This window comes from Haplochromis burtoni, unplaced genomic scaffold (assembly GCF_018398535.1).
Source record: "Haplochromis burtoni strain Fernald_Lab_line unplaced genomic scaffold, NCSU_Asbu1 Contig_404, whole genome shotgun sequence".
NCBI lineage: Eukaryota > Metazoa > Chordata > Actinopteri > Cichliformes > Cichlidae > Haplochromis > Haplochromis burtoni.
In genome coordinates this window covers 170,518-182,526 of record NW_024582765.1, presented here as the reverse complement: position 1 = coordinate 182,526, position 12,009 = coordinate 170,518, and the positions used below count along the sequence as shown (strand labels likewise).

The 12,009-nt window shown below is 46.1% G+C and overlaps 1 protein-coding gene across 2 annotated transcripts in view; it reads right to left on the bottom strand.

Annotated features, from left to right (window-relative positions):
• The window catches only part of sacm1la (SAC1 like phosphatidylinositide phosphatase a), a 17,038-nt gene extending 5,684 nt beyond the window's left edge, over positions 1 to 11,354 (bottom strand). For both annotated transcript variants that reach the window (XR_006052818.1, XM_005944978.3), the window contains exons 1-17: positions 11,207 to 11,354; positions 8,994 to 9,091; positions 6,020 to 6,094; positions 5,811 to 5,938; positions 3,744 to 3,893; positions 2,936 to 2,995; positions 2,822 to 2,855; positions 2,636 to 2,737; positions 2,118 to 2,203; positions 1,825 to 1,911; positions 1,671 to 1,739; positions 1,499 to 1,578; positions 1,104 to 1,202; positions 893 to 1,031; positions 613 to 682; positions 449 to 521; positions 265 to 358 (exon numbers count right to left, since the gene is read on the bottom strand). Coding sequence is in view for 1 of the 2 variants with exons in the window: in XM_005944978.3 (XP_005945040.1) it covers positions 265 to 358; positions 449 to 521; positions 613 to 682; positions 893 to 1,031; positions 1,104 to 1,202; positions 1,499 to 1,578; positions 1,671 to 1,739; positions 1,825 to 1,911; positions 2,118 to 2,203; positions 2,636 to 2,737; positions 2,822 to 2,855; positions 2,936 to 2,995; positions 3,744 to 3,893; positions 5,811 to 5,938; positions 6,020 to 6,094; positions 8,994 to 9,091; positions 11,207 to 11,235 (1,473 nt within the window). In the remaining variant the exon portion in view is untranslated. The remainder of the gene's footprint in view (positions 1 to 264; positions 359 to 448; positions 522 to 612; positions 683 to 892; positions 1,032 to 1,103; positions 1,203 to 1,498; positions 1,579 to 1,670; positions 1,740 to 1,824; positions 1,912 to 2,117; positions 2,204 to 2,635; positions 2,738 to 2,821; positions 2,856 to 2,935; positions 2,996 to 3,743; positions 3,894 to 5,810; positions 5,939 to 6,019; positions 6,095 to 8,993; positions 9,092 to 11,206) is intronic.
• Positions 11,355 to 12,009: the final 655 nt, after the last annotated feature.

Here is a 12,009-nt window from a genome sequence, read left to right as displayed (position 1 = left end):
AAAAAAAAAAAAAAAAAAAAAAAAAAAACCTATCGGATTCATATCGGTATTGGCCAATATCCAAATTTATTATATTGGTATCGGACATAAAAAAGTGGTATCGTGCCATCTCTAAGTTCAGAGTTAGCGATGTCTCAGATGATGCCTTAGACCGTTAATATTCTACACAGAGTCCAAACTTTTTCAGAATCAAGACTCCAATGGTCTGTTGTTCTGACACTAAACTTGTTTCTTGAGTGACAAAGTGTGTAAAAGCTTTCACACCTGTCTGAATCCATCAGAGAAGTTGTTTTTGTAATAACGGATCATCGAGTTCCAGCCGTCCATCAGCAGCCCCCACCTGGTCCGCTTCCCTGTCCTGAAAGAGATGAACTCTGGTTAAACAGCAGTCATCAGAGCAGCAGAACCAAGGCTGAGTACATGCTAGTCAGTGTGGATGCTACGGTACCTTGTGAAGTCTGTTTTTAAGGCTCCAGTTCCTGCGTACTGTACAGCGCATGCATTGGCATTGTCAGCCCATGCTGGTTAGAGAGCACACACACAAAAACAACATGAGGCTACAGTTTCTACCAATCACACTGCACATGCAGCTGTGCTAACAGAGTATCCTACCGTTCTTGTAGATCTTTTCAAACTCGGCCTGCTCTTCAATGCGCTGCCCCACATTCAGAACCCCCATCCTCTGTGGAGACACAGCAACAACACCTGTGCGACTCTTCTGAAACTGCACCTTCCCAAACTGGCCAAGTCCACCAGCTTATTTCATGTACATACAGTCTGCTCTCTACGCTAAAACCATTACAAACCAACGGGGCAGACGTGCGAGCGTAGCACCGTCCTGCACTGCAGCATTACACCACACAGTACGACTGGCAGCTGTGACCTTAAATACCTGGAGCTGAGACTGCAGCGAGCGGCGAGCCAGCAGGCTCTGGATGACGTTGGTCCTGTCCAGGCAGTCCATGCAGTTACTGCGGAATACGCCTTTCTGCTGGGCCACCGTCTTTCCCTCCGAGTTCACCATGAAGTACCTACACACGCACACGCACGTCATCACAGCGAACTGCTCGACATTAGCAAAGAGCAGCTGCTCATTTTGTTACCCGTATTCCTCTTGCTTGTCAGCAACAGCATCCACTAGGATCTGGAGACGGTCCCACCTCATGTGGCTGCACTCTTTGTGGAAGTCGAAGGCTATGTATCTGTGGACAGGAGTGGGTCACACTGTAGATTATAAAGGAGACAACTGGAGGGCAGACTGCTACGAAACAAAACGAAGACTAAATCGTTGAAAGCTTGTCACAGCACACTGACTGAAAAGGTTTGTAGAACAACTAAAACTGATGCAGCACCAGTGTCGTTAATCAATAAAACAATAGTTTATATAAGGCAGCCTCTTCTTATCAAACACTTTTGATGAGGAAGGTCAAACTGCTGAACCTGGTTGATTAAGCTAACGGCGACTCAGTGACCAGTAAAAACACAGGGTGACACTTACTTGAGCATATCATTATTCATGCCAGACACCATCCTATCAAAGGCCTGCTCCAGTGGCTTCTCTGAGCCCTTCTGATTCACCTGAGCAGGAAGAAGACAAACAGACTGGTCAGACTGGTCTCCTGAGTGCTTCTGTTTACCAGTAAGTGACTAAGGAAAGGAGGACGGCTCACCAGGTTCAGAATCGTTTGCTTCCCATAGATGAGGAGCTGAGAGTCGAAATGCCTCTGGAAGCCGTCCATCTGTACAACATTTCCATTACGTTAGCATAAGATTTCCATTTCACGTGATTGAAACGAACACGTGGACGCAGAAAGATCAGCTTACATGATTTGTGGTTTTGCTGATTATAGGTTTGGGTTTGTATCTGAGGTTGGGTCTCTGACTCCAGTAAAAGGGCATCGAGCCTCGTGTCTGGTTGTTTCAAAGAAAAAGAAAAAACGCTGTGAAATACCATCCGTTCTCATCAGCTGGTCCTCAGCAGGGTCGCAGGGGGCGGGACTCTGCCCCAGCCGCCATAGGAGGCAGCACAGAGTGTGACGCAGGGCTAACACATCTAATAAATGATCCTCGATGCAAACAGTAAAAACATCGCTGATATGATGAACCCTGAAACTTACCTGCACAAATGAAGCCTTTGCTCCCTCATACAAAACGATCTGCTCACTCTCCACAAAGTTGGCAGCATGGCCTTCAGAGTCGATGCCTGTGGACACACACACCGTCGGTCAGCAGCCACACTCAGGAGCACCGTCTGCTGCTGCACGGTGCAGCATGGTGATACTGCCACACAGCAGGGCACACAGGGTGCCCTTCATTACTGTCCGCCGCTCAGTACAGACTGTTACACTGGTCACATTAGTTTGAAACAATGAGGTCAGGAGGTATGTGCAAGTAATCCCTATGAGCTCAAGCCCAGGGTTTAGGCTGGACAAAGGATCCATTCTTCGTACTGACAGTTTATAAGGAACAGCCAAGCAGCTAACATTAGACAGAGGATGATGCGCCAGTGCTCAGTACGTGACAAAGAAGGATTAGTTTGAACTGGTTATGCAAAGCCCCTCTAGGTCACGAATAAAATAATGGGTGTGAAAATTAGCAGAACAGCTGCTCTTTAAGAAAAGTCCGAGGGTTTTACCTCTCACGTAGTATCTGACGCCAGCCCGGAAGCAGCTTCTCCTCGATATGAGGATCCACTCAAAGATCTTCCCGTTTATACGGCACGGTTTCATGACGATGACTGAACCGGGTCGGTCAAAGGAAAAAAGGCTTCGCTTACGATTTTATGAAGGAAAAAAACTTTCACATTCAGTGCAAAGGATACATCCATGGATGACGGGAAGGGCAAACTTGTGAAGCTATGGAGAGACAGTGAAGGTCAGTAATTAAGCACAACAAGTACAAACACATGCATCAGTGTAAGTGAGGCTCAGGTCACCTCGGGCTGCCCAGCCAGCTCCCTCAGCAGGTTCCCGTTCCACACAAACCTCTGATCAGCCTGAAAATAACCACAAGCATCAACACATGACACTGAGGAAGACTTTACACTAATGTTGCATTTAAGTTGGACACAAATGTCAAATTAAGGATGTGCGATTTAAAAATAACTAAAATGCTACTGTGAACACTTGACCGATAAATAAAAACCTCGAGCAATAAATACAGCAAAAAACAAAAGATTTTATTTTGAGAAATCTTCTTTCAGCTGCTCCCTTTAGCTCCTCCCATCCCAGCACACTCCTGTCACTCCACCCTTCACTGCATCCACGAACCTCCTCTGAGGTCTTCCTCTGTTCCTCCTGCCTGGCAGCTGCATCTTCATCCTCCTTCGTCCCATATATCCGCCATCACAGCAGGTTGTAAACCTTCCCTTTCACACACCACCCCGACACCAGACTTCAGCCGCTCCACCCTGCCTGCACCCTGTTCTTCACCTCTCTTGTGCACCACCTGTTGCAGTGGATAGTGTCACAGGTATTTAAACTCACCTGCCTTCACTACCACTGCTCCTTGCATGTTCACTCACATACTGTCACGCTCATTTTATCTCCACCCCACCTGCTCGCTCAGAGCAAACGCCACATCTGCAGAGCTGCGTCTCAGCTTGAAGCTACACTGCTGTTTGTTACCTCTCTTATTAACCATAACAGAGCCTTCATATTGTCCACTAGACCAGTTCAAAGTCACCTGTCTGTGTTACACTGAGTGCATCGGCTGCTAACAGCTATTAAGACCACATGTTTCACCCTCTCAAGCAGACTCATCTCCTGGAAGTCAGGGCTGGTGTTGGCGAGCCGCTGCAGCGTGTGCGTCAGGTCGAAGTCGGTGCAGAAGTAGAAGCCGTCCGTGGTCAGCACATTGTTCAGCATAGAGAGGAAGGTCTTATTCTCCTGAGACTAGGAAAGGAAAGACACGTTTAGACGGCAGGAAAGCTCATGACAGGTCACTTTGCTGCATGTCACAAATTCTACATTGTTAGGCGATTCACCAGCCAAACGCCACAGTCTGTCAGGTACGGACATTTCAGCTCCGTTTTAAAAACAACACGCACATCTAGGGCTGCTCGATTATGGCAAAAATGATAATCACGATTATTTTCACTGAAATTGAGATCTCGATTATTTGACGATATTTATTTAACCCTTTAAGACCTACTATAGAACCAAGTCTGCCAGAGCTTATATTAATTTTTTACATGTTGTAGTGCCATTTGTGGGAGCATTTCAAGTTGCTATACAACTGTTATAGCCCATATTTTAATAATATGTATGCATTAAGTCCATAGTAACTACTAAATTTGAGAATCGTTTTTGGTTTTTTTACATATATTTCTACTTGGAGAAATTTAAGAGGTTTATCCCTCAAAACTTTAAATACAAAAAAGTTGCAAAAAATAGTTTACAACAGGAAATTTATTTTGAGTGTCTTCAGTTTTATTTTGGAGATACAGCAATTTTATACACTGCAGGAAAAACGGAAAAACAATCCTATGATGCAAATTTGCAAAGAAAACAGCAGGTGCATCAAAAAAACTATTTCCAGCTGTGCAATTCGAGTTCTAAGCATCCCAGCAACTATTCAGAAAAGTCAAACATGACCAGTATAGGCTTTTAAGGCCTACAAGTAAAGAACAACATTTTCCGCGAAATGACGTCACTTCCGGTTTCGGCCAGGAAATGGCGGACATGCGCGATGATTCGCGCTGACGTCTGTTTCACTGTAGGAAGTGTTACGATCAGCTGATCAGATCGGCAAAGCCTGTTTCTGGAATATTATGTTTTTGTTGCTGCAAGCGCTTTCTAGGCAATTTTTGCAAAGCTTTATGTGGAAGGAAACCGTGACCGAGGACAAGCTGATGGCATCAGATGTAAGTACAACTCCTCCGGTTTCATATGCAAAACAAATTACTGCGCTAGCTTACACGGTTCAGGTTCTACAGGGATTTAAAAATAGTTACACAAAACGGAGCGTGCTGCTCTGACCGGCTTTGAAGGGACAATGACTTTAAAAAATAATATAACATAGTGTGCAACACCACTGAAGTTTTTTTTTTTTACCTCTCTTTTCAACCAACAGCAGTCACTCTCCTCTCCAAATAACTTCTGCTTAGCTTTCCGAGCTTCCCTCGGGTCCTCTTAATCAGCGGTCTCAACCTTTTTTGCGCCACGGACGGTTTATGCCCGACAATATTTTCACGGACCGGCCTTTAAGGTGTCGCAGATAAATGAGGGAGGGGCTAATAATCGGCTCAGTCATTTTTAATGATCGTTGAAAGCCCAGATCGTAATCGTGATTAAAATTCGATTAATTGAGCAGCCCTACACACATCTGTCTCTTACAGGTCGGGTCATCGAATCAGGCTCTGCTTTAGCCTGACGGCGTTCGGGGCGCCTCCAGTTTAGTTTTTCTGAATCGCTGCATCACAGCTGGGCTGATGTCAGAGCAAAACTACTTACGGAAACAAAGAGTGTTACTGGCTTACCACCGTCTGTCCCTGTTGCTATTCCTACACTGACTAAAAGTTTATTGGTGTTGTTTCAGAACACGGCGTCCTATTAAAATGAGCAGACTACGGCGACAGCAGCACGGGCTGCGCTACCAGCCGTGCGTGTGGATTAATCTCACACAGAGCGAGTGAGCACGCACCGAAGAAAAACACAAGAAACAAAAGAAACACAGAACATGCTAAATGTTTGCTGCACACGAGCGTACAGCGTATGCTTTTTAATGAGCTTTTCTTTTTTTTCCATAAATGTTTTCTTGCCACAGCACATTTGAATTTCCTTCGGGATCAGTGATCCATTCTTACCGACCTGTATCTCAGACAGATGCAGCACCGTCTTCTTATAAGAGATCACGTCAAAGTCCGCAGCCTTCCACACAGCGTGGCCCAGAAGGCTGCCGACATTTCTCTTCCTGGTGATGACAACGAGGTACATCCCTGCGGTGGAAGCAGAAGCGTTTTACTGCACAGCTTCAAAGAGCAGCTCGGACAGCAGTGATGCGCGTGTGTGCTACATACCTGCTACCAGGCGGATAGTTCCCATGATGCCACAGATAGGCCTGGTAACTGCAGAGGGAGGAACGTCCTTTTTACCTGTGACAGGAACAAAGGTTTGATTTTATTCCTCTGAATCCTCCGTCTCAGTGTCTGACATGGGCCTGCACACAAGGCTTCAGCTCACTGCAACATATTGTTCGTATTTGTGGACGAGTACACAGAAGGGCCAGCTGCTTTTGTCTGAAGAGAAAACTTCTTCATCACAAAGAAGTGACGGCCATTCGTGAAGCATCAGAGGCCTTTAAATTCACACAAAGTACACCTGTGCTGGATGCTGTACTCGAGTCACCACAACATACAAGTCCAGAGGGGTGTTCTACAAAGTTCACCTCAACCTTTAGAAGCAGAGTGTGTGTGTGTCTGTGTGCAAGTGTGCGCATGTGTGCGTGCGCGTCTGGAGTTTGAGCCCTGACTTAATCAGAGAATTGGCAAAGCAAAAGGGAAGCATTCAAAAAACTCCTGTGAAAGTCCGAAGACACTTCAGAGGAAACCATTTCATAAGCAGGTGTACAGTATCACTGAAAGCAAACAGCAATAATGTCGTCTGCTGTGCCGCTCCCACACGTGGTATCACCCTCACGCTCCAGTGTCGCCTCATTCTCGACGTATCACATGGATAAACTTGCAAAAAGGAAAGCACGGAGCTCAAGACAAGAAGTGACCAACCCAACAACGTCACGTAATATTCATTCGAATCATTTTCCTGCTTTCACTAATCGATCACTTTGATGTGTGTTTGTGCTCATATAACAAAACTAACTTACCCTTAAACTGTCCTGGAGAAACATTCAAATACAACTGGAAAGAAGAACGAGTGCCATTTCTCATAGGGAGGGGACAGGTGAGGGGACAGGGACAGGTTAGGGGACAGGGACAGGTGAGGGGACAGGGACAGGTGAGGGGACAGGGACAGGTGAGGGGACAGGTGAGCAGGGACACGCTTGGACCCGGATGATTAAACAACAACCACCTGGAGAGCCAAGACGGCAAAAACCTCCAGTGCTCATTTGTGTTAGAGTCAAATTGTTAAATGTTGCCATTACTGTACTTAAATTTGTAAGTCTCAGTTCAAACTGTATGATCAAAGACATCCCTGTGTTTCTGACCCCAGCCGGGGGAGGCTGTAGTGTCTTATTACAGGCACGTCCTATGTGAGGCTTCTGTTTTCTTGTTTAGTAAACTTCCTGCCTTTATGACCCTTTTGGTGAGCAGGAGGACACACAAACACCCCCAAACACACACACACACACACACACACACACACACACACTTACAAACACATACACACTAGTGCCTGACACCATGGGGGGGTTACAATGGGTGTTTGTGTAAACTGTGTCACAGAAATAAGAGGCTGACACTGAGGGCAGAAGCTGCTCTGAGATCCTTCCCTTGCTAACGTGAAAAACCGGCTGAGCCGTTCGTCTGGCTTCGTTAACGGGAACACGTTTGTAAACCAGCGGGGCCTGTGGAAGCGCAGACCCAACAGTTTGGTTCAGTGCTCGGTGATTTAGCACGAACTATCTTCAGCACTCTGATAATACAGAATATTTAATCGTCTCCACTCTGAAGTCTAGAAAAAGACGATTTGAGCTCGAACCAGATATTAGACGAGCCGGAGCAGAGTCGAGAATGTTTGTGGACAGCAGCGTGGTTGTAGTGTTCAGGAATCAACTCAAAGTTTGTCTGTGCATTTCCACTTTCACCTGCCGTCCTGCTTCAAACTGAGAGAGCAGAGTCCTGGAAAAGCCTGGAATCATTAGTTGAACTTTTCAACACAGTACACAGAGGGAGCGTGCACACTTTTGTGAAAATCCACGTTTACTATTCCTTTTGCACTGATACGATCCACGTTCAGGCCAACAGGCTCTGACCAGGTTTATCTTAATTCCTCAGGTGGACCTGATTTAGCTCGAGGCTTCACTCACGAGAGGAGATACAGAACTCCAAACTAGGACAAACCTGAGGTGACTTTGATCCATGACCCAGGAGGACAATTCAGTGAGGTCCCGGGTTAAAGTGCAGGTTAGACTGGAACGAATCCTGCACGGGAAACCAGCCCATGATGTTTAAGTGGGTCCAGTTTAAAGTTTCAGAGCAGAAATAAACAACGCACTGAGAGCTCAACTCACGTGGTTATATAATGTTTACTGAACTGCTCTGTGTGCTAACCTCTGATGCTTTGTAACTTTGTTGCGTTTTACTGTTAATTTACTGAAAACTGATAACGGTTTTTGTTGAGCCAGTTAAAGCAAAGAAAGCCCGGCTGTGTTGAACTTGCTTCATAGTATAAATGAAAATGCAAACGATTAAAAAGCATATCTAAACATCCATAATGAAAACATCAGACAAGAGTTTGGAACGCTGGAAAGGCAAAAACATAAAAACCCCAAAAGCAGCTTCTTTAACATAATCTGCAAAAATGTGCAGCACAGTCTTGTTTTCAGGACATGTAATGCAGTTGGACAGGTCTTTACTAGTTTTAACGTCACCTTGTTTCCTTTATCTTCCCATATGGGGACGACTAAGATGGACAGATCGCACAGAGCGTGTCAAAAGGGTTCATCTTATGCAGTAGACGTCTACTTCCTCTGAGGACGGGCTCAGGAGTGTGACTGAGCTTAGCTTGGACAGCAGTCCTGATGTACACATGCATGCACACACAGGGCAGTAAGGCTCACCGTCTAAGCCTCTTACATCCCTGTAACAGTGACATGTAGTTACTGCATGCAGGCTAACACTCTTGAATCGTGTAAATCAGGTTGTAAACATGTATATCATGTGTCAGGACACCCAGTTTGTTATTCTCATACAGTCTGAGAATGTCAGAAAGTTCTTTAGATGTGATTAGCTAACAACGTCCAAACTGAGGCACGTCTCAACGACAGCGTCTTTGGATCATAAGCGATGCTCAGCACTTTCGAACACAGCCTACCTGTGAGGGTCATCTCGTTCGAGACCCTGTCGATTGCCAGCACAGCATCGGCACCCTCATCGCAGGCCTCGATGAAGAACTTCTCAGGGGTCGTGTGCCTGGGAGAGGGAAACGGGAGGAAAGAGGAAATTTTCAGTCGCGCATGAAAATATAGCCAGGAGGTGTTTAGTCAACAAATAATGTCAATTATTCAACAGCATGAACGGTTAATGCTGATTATACTTCAAACAATCACTCAACTACAACCAAAGATCACTGAAATGTCAAAAACGGCCCCTTTGGTCCTTTAGTGCTGGTTTTCTTAGTCACATGTTCCTGGAAACACAATATTTCTGCCGTTGTCAGCTGAGAACAAACAACTTGTCTGACGTCATCTTTCACTCTACAAAGCTCCGATGCTCGTTTTCTGTGACGGACACTTTCCTTGTCATTAATTAAATAATGACAAACAGGCTGGCAGAGGAACTCCAGCCATCTTCCTCTTAAACAAAAGCTCAACTGATACCAAAACCTACGATGCCAGGAGCACAATGTTGTGATAAACCAGTATTAAATACAAATATCAAAACTAAAGATTGATTTCATGCTGGGTATTAGGAAATGTTTCAGTGAACTTTCTAAATTGAGGATTTTATTTAAAGCGCAGACTGTCAGCACCCACACTCTGTACGATGGAAATCTGAGAGAAGAGCACATCTGCAGTCATGTTTGCTTTGTGACCCCAGGTAGCCTCCAGAGCAGCACACAGGTTCAGACTGGACGCTGCTCCGGTTTGTTCTGAGGACAGAACAGGCCACGGTTTAAACACAGCATCTACACCTACGCACATTTAAGAAAGTTTCAGGGTCACTTAATGCTGCCATAAGCAGAGATATGCTTTGTGACTGACAGTCAGTGTAAAACCAAGAACAAAGAGAAGAGACCGAATAAGGTCCCACAGCCAGGAGCCACAGCGTGGACAACAGCCAAGTGTGAATCAGGACACGTTTGATCTGTGGTCCTTGAAAACTATGCCATCAGAAGCACAATAAGACACACACACAATAATCAGGTGGCGAACGTGACCCCCATGGTGGAAAACACAGAAAATAGACAGAGTTTAACTGTGGGGGAGGTGAACTCTGACCCCCCACCACAGTGTGGACCAAACAGGAAACGAGTTTTCAAACAGCCGGTTTTGTTCTGAGGCAACTTTTGCATTTGTCAGTGTTAGAATGAGCAGTCGTGCGATGAGTAACACATGACTGTGGACTGGTCTAAATCACACTTCCAGGCCCGCAGTGCTGGGATGCATCAGGTTAAGGTGCACCCAGCACCTCTTTGTACACAGAGGCACCTTAAACACTCCAGGGTTAAATGAAAAACTGGCATTATTGTCAATAACTGGACAATTATTTACAAATTACCGAGAAATGTTAGGTCTTTACTTTATTTGAAAAGATGCTTTGTCAAAGTTTTTGTTTGTTTTGCATTTCCCCAGTTAGATTATGCCAGTGCTCACTGTACTGGCCCAAACTCAGAGGGTCCATTTGTCTAACATGTGTGACGTACTACAGAGCTGTGCCTCATTACCTGCTCCGTGTTGGGAAAGGCTGAGGAGCACCCAACACCTTCACTCGTGTAAGTAAAACACGCTGCAGGCAGAGGCAGGACCGGTAGGGCTGGGTACTTGAAATAAAGGGCTTGATCGAGGGTGTGCCGGGGCTGAGCTGTCAGCTGCCGCACGGCTAACGTCGCATGTCCGCGGTTATCAGTGTTAGGCTCACTTACAGCTGAGTGACATTCACGAGTAAATATAAACCCTGCACGTCTAAAAACGCGTCGAGGAGCTGCCAGCCGTGGAGTGCCACTAAAGCCGGAGGGAGCAGCTGTGCAGCAGCTCGTTGGGTGAATGAAGCCTCCCTGAATACCAAAGGCGCCCGTCGGCGCTCTCACCCACGGCCACACTCGCTGCTGCCGGCTCCACACAGCGACACTGGCTAAGTGTTCATTATGAATGAGAGTGGAGAGAAACCTGGCTGGTTCCTGCTCCGCCGGCCGAGCCTGTCAGCAAACTTCAGCCGCTGTGTCATCTACCCCACCAGCACCGCTGAGCCCCCGCAGCTGCTTCACCTCTCACGGACAGCCACTCGTCTTATGTGTCTTTAACCGGAGCTGTGAGCAGAAAAGCCGCAGACAGAAACACTACGCTGTTCCGTATGAACACTACTTACAAATTGTATCTCTCGTAGCAAGTCGCCATCTTCGCTCCTTCTACCCGACCTCAGTGACGACAGCAATGCGAGGACCTGCAGGCGTTGCCAGATACGAGGTGTAAAACACAGAGCAGGCGCGGGGCCTGAAGTGCACGTTTTTCCCGCCAAGCCCAGCGAACCTGGCACCCTGAGACAGACGTGGTGATGGGTGGTACTTGTAGTTTAATCTGGTTCGGTCGCTGCAACTGTCACTGGCTGTGTGAACAATAGCCGCACGTCACATGGTTAAGGGTTAGTGGGACTTTTACACCTGAGTCTTTTTCTCCTTCGGTAAAAGTCTGCATTATGGACTACATGAATAACTTGTTTCTACTTCACGGTTTAGATTTAAGTGCAGACAGCTGAATACACAAATACACACAAACCATGGCTCAAACTTCCTGTTTCTAACTTAATTCTTAGTGTGTGGGTATCAGATGAAATCACAGTGCCACTGTAGTTTGCCATTTTCATTAAGAAAAATAGGTTTGGTGCAGCAGGCCCACCTCCTTTCACCAGTAAAGCCCTTTCACGGAGCTTTATTGGTGGCCTAAGAAGTTCGCTTATTATGAACATCTCGCCTCTTACACATTATTGACTTTACAGTGAAATCAGATAGAACTTATGTGACGGAGTAGGAGGTGGAAAAAAGCTTAAAGAGTGCACCCAGCGTGGACTAACCCACCCATCGTGATTATTTATTTGTTCGTTTTTAAGTTTATTTATTTCGTGTGTGTGTGTGTGTGTGTGTGTGTGTGTGTGTGTGTGTGTGTGTGTGTGTG